General features: G+C 40.6%; 1 protein-coding gene across 1 annotated transcript in view; it reads right to left on the bottom strand.

The window, feature by feature from the left end:
• The window catches only part of ABCA13 (ATP binding cassette subfamily A member 13), a 268,723-nt gene that overhangs the window by 113,502 nt on the left and 139,331 nt on the right, over positions 1–15,890 (bottom strand). The window contains exons 40-42 of the mRNA XM_065583912.1: positions 2,300–2,549; positions 1,123–1,215; positions 52–136 (exon numbers count right to left, since the gene is read on the bottom strand). Coding sequence (XP_065439984.1) covers positions 52–136; positions 1,123–1,215; positions 2,300–2,549 — 428 coding nt within the window. The remainder of the gene's footprint in view (positions 1–51; positions 137–1,122; positions 1,216–2,299; positions 2,550–15,890) is intronic.

Raw genomic sequence — 15,890 nt, 5'->3', positions numbered from 1 at the left:
AATGAGCCCAATCATTAGTTTCATTTTGTTAAGGAAAGAAATAAAATATACCCGATGATCTGTCACACACCCACATGCATCCAAGAATTCCTGTGGTGGACTAGGCTCAGTCTGCCAGCATGAATCATTTTTTCTACTGGAGCAAAAACAACAATAAGAACAATCATTAAAAGATAAACTATAATATTTTATCTAACAGTGGATGTTGAAAGAATGAAACAGTTGCTGTATCTTGGGTTTAGCAGGCCAATGCTCAAACCACTGAGCTATCTTGACCACCTCCATCTTCACCATCTCCACAATACTGGTGCTAAAACAATGGTTGTACTATTGTTCTATTAAATTATGTCAAATTTATTCATCATGGATCAGTGTAATAACTTCTGACACTTCTAACATGGTGGCTTCTAACTTAGCACTGCAAACATCTGCAATGTGCATGCAAATCAGATACTTTCCAGAGCAAACAGCCAATTAGCTGTACACCAGGTTTTTGTGTGCGTAACACAGAGGCAAGTAAACATACTACCCCAACCAGGCATGTCTAACTTGGAAAATCTGGCCTTCTATTTAATGAACATTGATTCAGAATAGTATCACTTGCAGTTACTGACTATATCACCAACCTTCATTCTTACTGACTTCGGGCCTGATCCAAATCTTGCTGAAATTAATTGGAAGATTCCCACAGACTTCAATGGGACTTAGAAGCCTATTATGTATTTCAGCTAGAAGCCAGCTCATTCATCAATACAATTTTTTAAAAGTCATACTAAAATGGTCAAACAAAGCATAAGCTGTATGGGGATATACTACATAAAATAGGACATAAAATTATTTAATCAGAGGATTCCATGTTATCCATTCTTTTATTTTTGGAGGCACAACTATTAAACTTACATTTCACAAGGAAAGATTGAATCCAGTGCTTTACATCTAGTGAAGATTATTGCTATTCAGGCAGCTAATAGCTAATAACTGTTTAATGAATACATATTATTACATTAACATAAAATCTTACAAAGCATATTGATTTTCTCCCCTGTGCAGGAATCTCTGTATCAATAGCAGTAATCATTAGTCACTTAGTACCTTAAAAAAAGTTGCATTGTTCACACTTACACATCTTGTCTTGAATAGGTGCATGGGTGATCCTGGCCTGAAAAATGTCTCAACAGCACATAAGAAAGGTTTCCTAGATCGTCACTTTCAGTGCTGCTCAGAAGATAGGGGGAATAAATAAGGTAATTAGAACTAAGGAGACCCACATTCAGGCACATGAGATAGAAACTGAGGCATCATAAAATAACTCTGTTCAAAACCTGCTATATAGTCACAATTTCTTTGAGACAGAAGCATAGTTCACAGTTTATTTCACTGATTAAAAACTAACATTTAAAAAAACCCTAAACATTAAATGTGAAGGAATTCAAAGTAAAGGTTACTACGTGGACCTTAACTCTGCCTATCTTCCAGTTACTGGCATGAATCTCCACCAGTGGCCATAAAAAAGAAATGTAAGTCTTTCACATTACATGTATAAGTTCAACAATATGGACTTGATTTATGATAGAACCTGTATCCTCCTTTTTGACCTATGTCAGGTACAGGAAGCATCTCTATCCAATATTGCAAGGAAATATATAGCACTGTGGTGGTCTGCTGCCTGTATTTGATAGAGAAAAGGACTGCGGACCCTGTAAATTGGGCTGCACCTACAGACATTGACAGATACAAAGGAAACACCTGCAGAGCTAGTACGTTCTACAGCCATAAGTATAGCAACTAAAAGTTCAATAGCAGAGACTCTAGATCTTATAAATGATGGCTTGCATTTGTAGACCAAGGAAGCTTTGTAGGTAATCCCTACAGACCTAGTAAACTAAGCAGAAATAAGCTAAAGCAATAAACACACGCACACATGTATGATTGTATGCACACACATACATTATATAAAAACCCTAATGACCCATCTTGAAAGAGATTGCCCAATCCAGCCTGATCCAAAGCCTCTGTCCTTTCTCCCCCATTTGCTTTGTCCCTCAACACATAAGAAGATGTATTTCTGCCATTTAAATAGATGCAATTTACCCATCACTATTATCCACAAAATTGAAATAAGTGACTAACATAATTTTTTGATGGGGTGAGCAGCTCTCAAGACATTTTGTTTTAAAAAAATCCAGTCACTATAAAATGTGAGTTTGATTACTCTGCTTAGAGAAAAAAAAATCTTAAATAATCAAAAATGACGACTCTGCTCCAGAGTTGATGATGATGAATGTTGTTTTTTTTTTACCTAAAGAAGGAAGATTCTACATTGTCATAAAGGCCTGGCATCAGCTTGAGTGAAGGATAATCAGTAGCTAATGGCTTCACAGTAAACAACGCCATTGCCATGGCAACAAAGAGGACAGGCAGCAGAACATTTGATAGAGTTCCTCTCCAGTCTCGCCTGGTGTGGTGAAACCGCTTCATTAAAAGGGCAGCAATCTGTGTGAAAACAAGCCTTGTTCCACGCACACTCTGGGCATCCAGGAGTGAGTTACCTGCCGGGAGACAAACAAACCTCTTCACAAACATGAACTGTCATTTCTGGGAAATCACATGATTCTTATCTGATGCTAGATCCTCAAACAGAGAACATGGTGACCCCTTTAAAAAATGTCTCTCTCTCCCTCTCTCTTTACCTTCCCTGGGAAACATTTAATCCCTATCAAGGACAAAAATAAAACAGCCATAACAATAAATGATTATAAAACAATATCGCAGGCCCAATCTTGCACTCCTGACTCAGATAAAAATAACTACTGAACTCAATGGTGGAAGTCCATGAGAGTTTTGATTGACTATGGGCTGTGGTGCAGTTGAAAGGAACTAGAACAGTAAAACTACAAACAATCCTGCTTACCATTTTCGGTATAAAGCGTTTTGTCTTTTCAAAGTACTAAATAAATATTCTCTCTCAAATTTAAACATTTAGCCACTGGCCTCAGGAGGAGGCAGCGTAGAGCCTCATTGCTCCACAGGGAGAACAAACCTGGCCACAGCAACCCAGAGAGGATTTTGCTGCCTGCAGCAATATTTGGGATAGTGCAATGTTCTCCTATGATGATTCCTGTGGGACCCATGGTTGTGAGGCACCTCGTTATTACCTGCCCTTAGCATGAGGGAATCTTGTCTGTGCCAGCTGTAGATCAGCTCTCTGAATCCACCAGCCTTTGGCAACACAAGCACAACCTTCCAGGCCTCTGCAGGCCTTGCTCTCCCTCTACAGGTTAGCAATAGGCACACACCAGCCCCGAAATCCTCCGAGTGAGTGTCCTTCTGCAATGCTCGGCGCCTGTTCCACTGAACACACACTCAATTGTCTGATTTGCTACTCCCAAAGGAATAGGACACACCAACTTACAAGATTCAACTCAGGATCCTCACTCTACTTCACACACAACATATATTTTACACAGACACGATACACACCAAGAATAGGTTTATTATCGAAGAACAGAGATTCAAATGACAGAACGTAAGAATATTGGAAACATAAAGCAAAATCATAACATCTCCTACAAGGTAGCATATCGCATGTCATTCTCTCAGCATTTTCAACCAGGCTGGCTGAAATCTCCCCTCTTATAAGATCAAGCCCGCTGGCAGCTCATCTTTATAGATGAAAGGATAACTGGAGGTTCATCTGCACCCCAGACATAGTTTCAAAAGTTCACTCTCACTCCTAAGCAGGATGACCCCTGCTGTTTTTGTTCTTTCCCACAGCCCGCATAACCTGTTGATTAGCATCTTGCTCAGACTGTAAATGGGTGCCCATTGCAAAACAACCAATACTTAATTTGCACATGACCAGCCAAGTGACATAATTGTTTCTTCTCCCTTGCCTCCACTCCGCGGGTATGAAAAAAAGTGGTGGGACCAAGGTCCCATCTCATCTTTGCCGCCTTTGGGGCTCTGTGCACAGCTAGGAGAGTTCTGAGTATACAATTTTGTCAGGCCCTTGCCCAAGCCGTGAAAAGGGAGTGGCTTCCTTCCCTGCATCTTGGATAAGTGCCTGTTATTATAGTCTTGACCTGGGTGGACATCAAGGATCTGATCTAATGCTCACTGAAATCAATGAGACTTTTTCAGTTGTCTTTAATAGGAGCTGGACCACCTATCAAGAGAAAATATTATATCATCACAGGAACTAAACATGAAAAAGTCCCATTAATGCATTCACTTAGTCTCCCTGTCAATATAGGAATCTCCCTATAGTACATTTTCTAATGCTTTATCCAACCAAACTGATGGATCCAAATCCCAGCTGATAGATCTTCCATCACTACCCTACAGGAAACCCCATTCACAGTTAAATCCCTGTGAATTTTGCTAATTACTTCCTCTTCATTCTTGACATTAATATCCTTCAAATACGTGTAACATTATTACCATGCCCCTTACCCCCATTCAGTTGTAGGTTAGCCAAACTCTCTCTCTCTGCATATGGGTGTGTGTGTGTATTTATATTTCAACTTTCTCTTTTGGTTAAAATACACTGGTCTCTGGGGTTGCTTTTTAACAGCAGGTGTTTGTAGTGTAGTAAGACCCAATGGCTTGTTTGCACTAGGGCTCAATAAGATCTAAGAAGAACTATCATATCTAGTTAGATTTGTCCCTCTTATCTTGCATTCTATATATTGAGCTTTTCACAGATGTTATTTCCGCACTAGATTTTAACCATTGTTTGTGTAGGTGCTCTCAATTAGCCTCCGGGTCAATTGTCTCTTCCCTTTCACAGTTTCTTCTGGTGCACTGGAATTTTCTTCTTTAATTTTGAAAGGTGACTCCTCATATTGGCATGGGGCAGTGTTTTATATAGAGAACCATCTCAGTTAAACATAAAATGATGGCAGTTACAGAGGGAGGGGGAAAGGTTAGTACGTACAAATCCAGAAGAAAAGAGTTAGTTTTGATACAGATAAGGGGAGAGAAGTTGGACTGACGAAAATGGAGGCAATATCAAAAGCTAAATTCACTTGAAAAGTTTGGCTTTTGAAGAACATAGGCCAAATTCTGTGCTCATTCCCATACCGTGTATCTTCAGCAGGGCCGGCTCCAGCATTTCTGCCGCCCCAAGCAATTGGGGGGGGGGGGAAAAAAAAAAAAAAAAAAAAAGCCTCCATCGGCGGCGGCAGTTCAGCAGCAGGTCCTTCACTCCTAGAGGGAGTGAGGGACCTGCCGCCCCCGAATTGCTGCAGGTGCCGCCCCTCTCCCTTGGCCGCCCCAAGCACCTGCTTGTTAAGCTGGTGCCTGGAGCCGGCCCTGATCCTCAGTGGAAGTCCATTGATCTGCATGGGCCATTGCACAGAACTTGGCCAATGGGTTTCTTGTTACATTCAAAATTCTGTACATTTTGTAATAAGAAACTGCAATATTATAACCATACTTCAAGTAGAGTTTGCTGAAGACAGCATAAAAGTGTCTTTAACGAAGGCTGTATTTTTGTAACCTACACCTAGTGGACTGGTGAGAACAGGTAGGGGACAGGAAGTAAATATTAAGCCCAGTGATGAAATGTTAAACTTTACTCACTGGAAGTTATGACCATTTGAATTAGCATGTTTGGAGGGGAACAAAAGGAGCAATATCTTCCTTGGAGAAATTCCGCCTCTTTAACTCACAATCTTTGCACCTTTGGCTCCCTACTTTGCATCAGTCCCATGTAGCTCCCCATTCATGCTCTGAAATGAAGGTTGAAAACTTTGGCATAACTTTAATTTCAGCAAGAGTCACAATTTAAGAGGCTCTTATGCTTGAATTCCCCAGATATCCCCACAGAGGCAGCAACACATATTGCAGGCTTAATTGTGGCTTTGAAAGCCATGGCAACAGAAGGGGGATGCAAGCATGCGCCATATTAGTGGATTAGCCACATGATTCTGTTTCCAGACCTCTGAGGCAGCCAGAATGCTTCCAGGGTCCCTAGAGAGACACCACCTCTCTGTTTTGAGAATATTTAATTTGCAGCACACATTCCCCTGACCTCAGACCTCCAGCAGGTGCTGCCCCAGCTTAGATTCAAAGAGGCTCCCTGCTTTCTATTCTCACTCTGCTCTTGGGCTCCCATGCGGTGTCAGTCACGGTAGGCTATATGAAGGGTCACAAACTACAATGAACTTCTGCATTAAATATGCTACTGAGCCAAATTATTCACTAAGGGCTTGATACAACACCCATTGCAGCTCACAGACATTTTTCTACTGACTTTGATGGACATTAAATCAGGGTTGGGAGCATTTATCCCACTCTTCTCACCTTCTTCTTCCCCTCACGAAAGTGATTTTTTTTTTCAGAACAAGGAAAACAAGCCAGACAGGCTGAAATAAATCACTGTAAAATCTCCATGAAAGAGAAAGCAGAATGTATTTCTCACATGGCAGGAAACCTCAGAACCCAGCTCCCTGCACACCTGCCTGGGACACTTCTTACATATAAAGGTGCAGGATGCAGAAAACAGTATCATAATGTAACCTCCCCCCTACATTTATAGCTGCACATGCCACAGTTTGTATCTGGGGTTTTGATCCATTAGAGAGAGATGAGCTTAGCTACAAAATTCAGATCCATATATGCATTCCAAACCCCACTTCACAGTCCTGGAATGTTTTGATGTTGGGTTTAGGAGCCATATTTTTAAGACTGCTTAAGAGAACACAACTGTAGTGAAAAAAGAAGAGAGTTGGTTTAACTGATCTCTTATGTGCTTTTAAATCTCTACCAGGAATACTGACCAAGATTTTTGAATGTGACAAGGGATTTTGGATGTCTGATTTAAGACACCTTCAAGTACCCTGGTTATCAGAGGATGGTATTCCACACTTTCTGAAAATCAGACTGTCTTAAAGCATCTCGCAATTGAGGCACACAAAATTAGTGACTTTTTAAAGTCTTGATCGATGAATTTTCAACAGAACAGTATGTTGCTGAGATAAAAGCACAAATGAATAACATGGCCACATGGGAATAAATCACACAATGGGATCTGAATCATTCACAGGTTCAAGGTAAAAGACAAATATGGTGATTTATTGAGGGAAAGTCTGACAATGAAAATAAAACTGAATTCACCTGCTCCTCAGGAAAAAGAGAAGAGAAAAATAGTAGCAAATTAAGTCAGGTATTTCAACACAGAAAACATAGGACTTGCAAAGGCTGGATCAGACTGAAGGTCCATCTAGTCTGGTATCCTGACTAACAGTGGTCAACACCAGATGCTTCAAGGGAAGGTGCAAGGAGACCCCCCCCTTAGGGAGATGTGGGATAATCCACCACAGATTGAAGACCCCTCATGACCCAAAACACTTTGAGATTGGTGTAAATCCCAAAGCATGATATTTTACCTTCACTATCAACAATCCAAATCTTTTCAATCTCTCAGCATGTAATAATTTTTCCATGTCCCTAATCATTCTCACTGCTTGTCTCTGAACCCTCTCTAAATGCAATAGCATTTTTAGATGAGTGACCAGAACTGCGCACAATGTTCCAGATGAGGGTGAACCATTGATTTATTCAAATGTCATTAAACGTCTTTGTATTGTTCTCCATCACATTCCTTATGCAACCTGCCATTTTAGTTGGTTTTTTTTTGACTGCACCTAATGGGAATCTGGGAATTAGCAGGCACAAGCCCACTCACAGCAAAGATGACCCTCCCCCCCGCCACAGGCTGCCTATCAAATAAAGGTCTATGTTGACCTTTCCACAATTGTGCCCAAGACCTTTTTCTGGAATCCCAAGATATTAAATCACTTGGAAAAAGAACAATTTGAATTTGATTTCCACGTTCACTTGAAATTCACCCAAGCATGCCCTGTTTTCTTCATTGATAATGTAATGCATTTGCTTATAACTGGAATTCATAGTCACTTTTGCTTTGCTTGATGTAAGGAAGTAGTTCCTTACATCCCTTTTGTATGCATGTCAGGAGGCATAAGTAAAGCACAAACTTATGATAATCGAGTTTTTCACAATTGGTAAAGTAATTTTAAAAATAGAAAAGTACCAGCCAACCTCCCAATTATGAATTTAACTTTCATGCTGACAGCATATAGAAATCTTCACATGAATAATTTAGCTGATAAAATTAAAAATCTGACCCAACTGTTAAAAATTGTCTTATATGACTTATGAGTGCAATTATGTGCAAGAAGTGCAATTATGTCCACAATTAAATTGTACTTCCCAATTCACCCAGACTCTCCCCTTGCATTTCAGAGATGATTACTAGTGAATTTTAATTCATGAAGCTACAGAAAAATGAGACAGAAAGCAATCAACTCATTTCACTGAGTCCTGTAGTTTTGGACTGCAGGAACCGGAACTTATAACTCATTCAAAAGTTCATAGGTTCCAGAATTCTGAACAGTACCATAGGTTTTGAAGTTCTCATTTAGGATATAAAACTGCTGTGTTAAAATTAGTTGAAAAATGTGTATGTTTTTAAATGTCTTTTGTCATACAGAAGAACAGTAGGAAGGAGGGTGTCTAACGGTTACAGAAGGTGACCGGGAGTCAGAGGTCCTAGCTTCTGTTTTGAATTTGTAACTGTTTCAACTGTGAGGTTAAGTGACTTGCCCAAAGCCCATCTCTGCATCATATGCCCTTCTAGCCAACCCATCTGTAAAACAAAGATATTTACTTACCTCAAAAGTGTTGTGAAGATTTTCATAAAGTGCTTTGAGATTTTTGGATGAAAAGTGCTTTAACAATGGAGAACATGAAAGGAAAGCCATGCCTTGTGAATCCGTAGAACCACAGAATTGTAGGACTGGAGGGACCTCAAGAGGTTATCTAGTCAAATCCCTGGCACTCAAGGCAGGACTAAGTATTATCTAGACCATCCCTGGCAGATGTTTATCTAACCTGCTATTAAAAATATCCAATGATGGAGATTCCACAATCTCCCTGAGCAATTTATTCCAGTGCTTAGCCACCCTGAGAGTTGGGAATTTTTTTCCTAATGTTCAACCTAAGCCACACTTGCTGCAATTTAAGCCCATTGCTTCTTGTCCTATTGTCAGAGGTTAAAGAGAACAATTTTCCTCCTTCCTCCTTGTAACAACCTTTTATGTACTTAAAAACTGTTATGTGCCCTCTCAGTTTTCTCTCCTCCACACTAAATAAACCCATTTTTAATCAATCTTCCCTCACAGGTCATGTTTTCTAGATCTTAAATCATTTTTGTTGCGCTTCTCTGGACTTTCTCTAATTTGTCCACATCTTTCCTGAAATGTGTCACCCAGAACTGGACACAATACTCCAGTTGAGGCCTAATCAGTACTGAATAGAGCGGAAGAATTACTTCCCATGTCTTGCTTGCAACACTCCTGCTAATAAAACCAAGAATTATGTTTGCTTTTTTTTTGTAACAGTGTTACAATGTTGACTCACATTTAGCTTGTGGTCCTCTATGACCCCCATATCCCTTTCCGCAGTACTCCTTCCTAGGCAGTCATTTCCCATTTTGTAGGTGTGCAACTGCTTGTGCTTTCCTAAGTGGAATACTTTCATTTGTCCTTATTGAATTTAATCCTATTTACTTCAGACCATTTCTCCGGTTTGTCCACAGCATTTTGAATTTTAATCCTCTCCTCCAAAGAACTTGTAACCCCTCCCAGCTTAGCATCATCTGCAAACTTTACAAGTGCACTCTGTATGCCAGTGATTCTCAAACTTCATTCCTCCACAACCCCTTTCTGAGACAAAATTATTACACGACCCCAGGAGGGAGGACCAAAGCCCTGAGCCCACCCGAGCTCCACTGCCCCAGGTAGGGGGGCCAAAGCCAAAGGGCTTTTGCCCCAAGCAGGGGGCCAGTAACCTCGGGTTTTGGCTCCAGCCCCAGGCAGTGGGGCTTGGGCTTCAGCCCCAGGCTCCAGCAAGTCTAGGCCCCGGCGACCCCATTAAAATGGGGTCGTGACCCATTTTGGGGTCCCAACCCACAGTTTGAGAACCATTGCTCTATGCCATTATCTAAATCATTGATGAAGATGTTGAACAGAACCGGACCCAAAACTGATCCCTGCGGGACCCCATTCAATATGCCCTTCTAGCTTAACTGTGAACCACTGATGATTACTCTCTGGGAATGGATTTCCAACCAGCTATGCACTCACCTTATAACAGTTCCATCTAGGTTGGTTATTTCCCTAGTTTGCTTATGAGAAGTTCATGTGAGACAGTATCAAAAGCCTTACTATAAAGTCAAGATATACCACGTGTACCGCTTCCCCCCATCCACAAGGCTTGCTATCCTCTCAAAGAAAGCTACCAAGTTGATTTGACATGATTTGTTCTTGACAAATGCATGCTGACTGTTACTTATGTGATTATCTTCTAGGTGTTTACATAATTATTTGCTCCATTATCTTTCCAGGTACTGACGTTAAGAGGACTGGTCTAATTCCCTGGGTTGTCCTTATTTCCCTTTTTATAGATGGGCACCATATTTGCCCTTTTCCAGTCCTCTGGAATCTCTCCCATCTTCCATGACTTTTCAAAGATAACGTCTAACCGCTCAGATATCTCCTCAGTCAGCTCCTTGAATATTATAGGATTTATTTCGTCAAGCCCTGGTGACTTGAAGACATGTCTTGTCTAAGTAAATTTTAACTTGTTCTTTCCCTATTTTAGCCTCTGATCCTACCTCATTTTTCACTGGCATTTCCCATGTTAGATGTCCAAGTGTTACTGATCTTTTTAGTTAGAGCTGAAACAAAAAAGTCATTTAGCACTTCTGCCATTTCCACATTTTCTTTTATTGTCCCCCGCCCTTGAGTAATTCCATGCATAGAAGGATCCATTCATATGCTGAATTACCCTATCTATGAGAAATGGGGGCAAAAGCTACCTTCATGGTAGAGCTGATGATAAAATCTAATTTATTTGTAAGGAAAAATTCCCAGGAAATAAAAATTAAATACAACTTTCCGGTGTTACATGGGAAATGTTGTTTACAAAATATTTCAAATCAAGACAAAATGAAAACTTTTGTTTCATTTCATTAGAAATATTTTAGACTCAAAGTGTCATTGAATTTGAAGTCAGAAGAGACCACCAGCTCATCTAGTCTGGCCTCTTGTATATCGCAAGATACCACCACCACGCAGCACCCACATGCTAAACCCAACAACCAAAATTAGCCCAAGGTATTACAACCCACAAGAGATTATACGATTATGTGCCACAAGTAGAGAATCTGAAACAATTTTATTTTGAGAAGTTGATTCAAAACAATTCATTTTTGTTTTAGAATTTATACTCCAGAAAATGTTGATTTCAATGAAGTCCCATTTTTCAATGGGAAAATTTTCTGGATGAAAAATGTCAGCTTCATATCTATGTCCTTCTGCAAAAGAACTCTGCGTGGGGCTTAAGATCCATGAACAGAAGAGCTGAAGCAGCCGTGGGGGGCAAGACCCCCACAAACCTCTGTGGAATCTGCTTGGTAATTAGTACGGCTGAAGCTGGACAGCAGGCACAGAGTGATTCAGTTGTGACTCCATGACCTGGTAGAGGTGATTTTTCCTGCCTCCAAAGGCAGATTGAACTAGCCCATTTTTTTTCAACTCAGGCATTGGGCAGAGGATTTCCTTTATGTATGTAAGGCACTCAAAGGGCTTAAGATATCATATATTAGGTATTTTAGCACATGGCCTAAAAGGATTGAACCTGAGAAACCAAGGTCATCACCAACATCATCAGATAAGCAAGAGGCTGAAGATTTTGGGGACGTGTAGAATTCGATTCGTACAGAAAAAACACAGCACCCACAAGACAACAGACGAAACATACAGAGGGCACCGAAACAAGATGGGGTTCATTAGAAAAAAACTTGCTGGCAACTTTTTCTGGTCAGTAGCCTCTCTAAGGCTTGGTCTACACTCACCCCCAAATCGAACTAAGGTACGCAACTTCAGCTACGTGAATAACGTAGCTGAAGTTCGAAGTACCTTAGTTCGATCTTACCTCGGTCCACACGCGGCAGGCAGGCTCCCCCGTCGACTCCGCGGTACTCCTCTCGTCTAGCTGGAGTACCGCAGTCGACGGCGAGCACTTCCGGGTTCGACTTATCGCGTCCAGACAAGACGCGATAAGTAGAACCCAGAACTTCGATTGCCAGCCGCCGAACTAGCGGCTGGGTGTAGACATACCCTAAGTGTTCACTTCCTGCTATTCTCAGAGAGCTGGGGAGAAAGGAAACCCCTTCATTTGTATGCCAGACCCTTCTCTGCTTCTGGAGGAACAGCCTTGACTCAGCCCATCAGGCCCATCACTTACTATCCATAAGGAGGAATTTATTTTTAGGCCTTCGTTACCATCAAACTTACTAATATGGGGCCTACTTTACACAGCCTCTCTCAGTAGGCTATAAATACATCTGGGTTCCTCTTAACTGAGGCTACTAGATCTCACAAGACCTCCCCCACCAAAAAAGAAAATTGAAGCCTGCCTAACTGCTAATATCCCACCACATACCCATTCTAGGAATATTTACAAAAAGTACAGCAGGACTTGCATTTAGTTCAATGCTACAGTTTCTGGGCTGGCCAGGTTTAGGATGATTGTACCTAGCCAAAGTGTGATTGGGAGCAAGCATCTCATGGCCCTCTCAAAGCTGGATCAACAGCTTGTGGGGGGGAACAAACATCTGACCTTTATCAGCTGAAGGGAAGAATGAGGTTGAGCTTTTGAGGGTGGTGAGAAATGTAAAATGAGGATGGATGTACAGACAGCCACGTGTGCCCACCTCCCCTCCCCCCCAATAAGAAATGTATTTTTAATGTTTCTATCTGGGATTTTACTACACTCATGACAGATTCGTACCCAAACTACAATTTTGGAATCCAAATTCCATGTTTGGGATTAATGTTCAGGTTTGTCTCTGATGGTAAACACATTGTACAGTTCCATATAAAATAGATATTAAATGCAGATTTAAAATACTTTCCTGATACATACTAGGGGAAAAAAAGCTATGAGAATCACAGCCTCTCCCCCATTTTGGTTTTTATTTCAATTCCATACACTACACCATGCAATACGCTGAGAAATTTATAGAGCAACTCATGATCGATCTGTCAATTTGCAATCAAATAAACAGGGTGCACATTCTTTGTTCTGTTTGCTGGAAAAAAGCAGGTAAGTAAGCAATTTTCCAGTTGTCATGCAGCTGTGTTTCAAATGACATGCAGTTGTTACAAACATTTCACCACTGATTCAAAAAGTAAAACACACTACTCCTCTCACACACAGTGATGGCAATGGCCAGAATGTTAACTTGCCTTTTTGGAACAGTTAACTAGCAAATGGATAATTCATTGCACCTTGTATTGTATCTTGGGTACTACGGACTACACAATATTTGGAGTCTCAGCTGCTCCTGGATCAGGGAGCTGGCTACATAACCACTGCTGACACACATTAAGCTCTGTGTGATTGATGGAAATATGGGATCACACCCTCAAAGTGAGTGGGAGATGCACACACATTTCCATAGGCAGTAGGAATAACATCAAAAATAACAAAAAAATATCCCCTGGCAATCCTTCTGTATAGGCTACTGAAGCACCATTAACATAGCCAGCCTCACTCTGACTTTCTGTGAAAGAGTAAAATCAGACTGAGGAGGTTTCAACAAACAAGCTGCTTTCCAGATAGTCACTCATGGATGTACCAAGTGAATCCTAAATCTTCTTAACTGAACCCCCCCCACACTAAGCATATCAGGACCATACCATCAAGTGAAATGTACGTGCCTCTCAATTAATTCATTTCAGGATACTTTTTAGACGATATCATCACTAGAATTTGTTATACCATTTAGCTCTGAAATTTTATAAAAAGCTGTGCAAATGAAAAGTTGAAAAGTGAAAGAAGGAACTTATTCAAACAAACACATGCATCTGAAAATGTTATTTGGTAAAAACTATTTCCCCCCCCCAGGCATTCTGATAATTCACTTGGCTGGATTAACCCAATAGCTGCAAATAGCTACATGGATTTTAATTAACCAAACCTACTGTTTTATTATCTTGTAAGGCTCTCTGATGAGTGTGATATATCTAGGTAGGTCAGACAAACAGACACTGATGTGTTGACAGAGACAGAACAGTGCTCACCATGCATTAAATTCTTACTTATGTAGAGATCCAGCATAACATTTATACACTATACAAGTGCCACTTAATCACTATTTGGAAGGCTCAAACCTCAACTGTGTGGCACATCGCATGATAACAACACTTTAACAAAGTGGTAAACACAAGATCACTCCATGAACAGTAAGGAAGAGAATCCAGAACTCTAACATGGTAGACCTAAATCCTATCTAATTGACACACTGCCTTTCAGATTGAATGTGCTATATTTATTCTCCCTCTAACCACTAAACCACACTCTTTTCTCAGAGCCAGCGATATCAAACCAGGATTCCTGATTGCCAGTATGTTCTGCCCTAGGAAACAGTTGTGCAACCCACTGGAAAAGTTGAGTTAAGTCCTCCTCTAGTGCATGAACTAAGTACTGGCTAGCAATTGCTTCTGTAGCTCAAGTAGTGAAGATCCAACCTGCAGGGGGCAGGGGGAGAGGTGTCAGTTATACCATGTCTACACTTACTGGTAGATCACAACAAGGAGTCCGGTGGCACCTTAAAGACTAACAAATCTATTTGGGCATAAGCTTTCGTGGGTAAAAAACTTCCTTTGAAGAAGTGAGGTTTTTTACCCACGAAAGCTTATGCCCAAATAAATCTCTTAGTCTTTAAGGTGCCACCGGATTCCTCGTTGTTTTTGTGAATACAGACTAACACGGCTACCCCCTGTTACTGGTAGATCGGCACTGCTGTGATCGATGCAGCGGTGTCGATTTAGCGGGTCTGGTGACTTAGGTCAGTTTACCGCGGTAGCGTAAACCAGCCCCTTACCTCATGTTCTAGTGCAAAATTTTAATGGTGGCGTCAACAACATGAAGCCAAAATAACTTCCCAAATGTACAGAATGTGTGACCAGATGTGCTGGTCTGTTGATTCCAGAACATCTGTTACCTGGGTTTGTATTGCTTTTTTTGGTATGTGTTGGAAGTGGAAGTGAAAGTGAAAGCCTGATGCGGTGCTGAACCATATGATCATGCAGATAAGGAATGCAAGAGATTTTTCCCTTAGCTTTTTATTTCCATGCGTTTCAGGTTTTCCATTGGCGGGCTGTGGCCTGATTGAAATTTGACTGTCACTAAACCAAGTGTGTGTGTGTTTATTCTGTAATGTTTGTGAGGCATTTAGATACTACAATGGGGAGAGTTACAGAAAGGCCTATAAATAAAATAAAGTGGTTTTCTCCTTTCCCCAAATGCAATAAAAGCCTTAGCCCTTATACATGCCAAACCTCAAATTTAAAATAAGGCTATTTTCTCATAAACCCCCAAACACTGGTTTGGTTAAAACACAAACAAAAGAAGCCTGGTGTCCAAACCACATTTTCATAATTCAAAAATGAATAACCTAAAAAATGAAGTTACGTGATGCTTACTAGAAAAAAATTCAACTCAGACTGGTCATGAGTAATTTTAGCTGAAGTTTTGTTTTGTTTTAATTCTTTTGAGAAATCTGTAATCAAATGAAACTGCAGTTTAGAATGGAGGTGCCATCAACCCTACCTACAGTCTTGTTAGCACAACTCTAAAACATAAACTGTATTTTATGTATGGTAGTTATTCATTAGATATTTATGCATTAGATGAGATAAAACACCAATGACTCAACATCACAGCTCTTTCACTAGCCATTGTATAAACCTTTTCTGGCATAAAAGTTCTTTTAATTAGCACTCTGCATTCTTAGA

This window comes from Chrysemys picta, chromosome 2 (genome assembly GCF_011386835.1).
Source record: "Chrysemys picta bellii isolate R12L10 chromosome 2, ASM1138683v2, whole genome shotgun sequence".
Lineage (NCBI taxonomy): Eukaryota > Metazoa > Chordata > Testudines > Emydidae > Chrysemys > Chrysemys picta.
The sequence above is the reverse complement of the archived record's forward strand: the minus strand, read 5'-3'. Positions and strand labels throughout refer to the sequence as shown.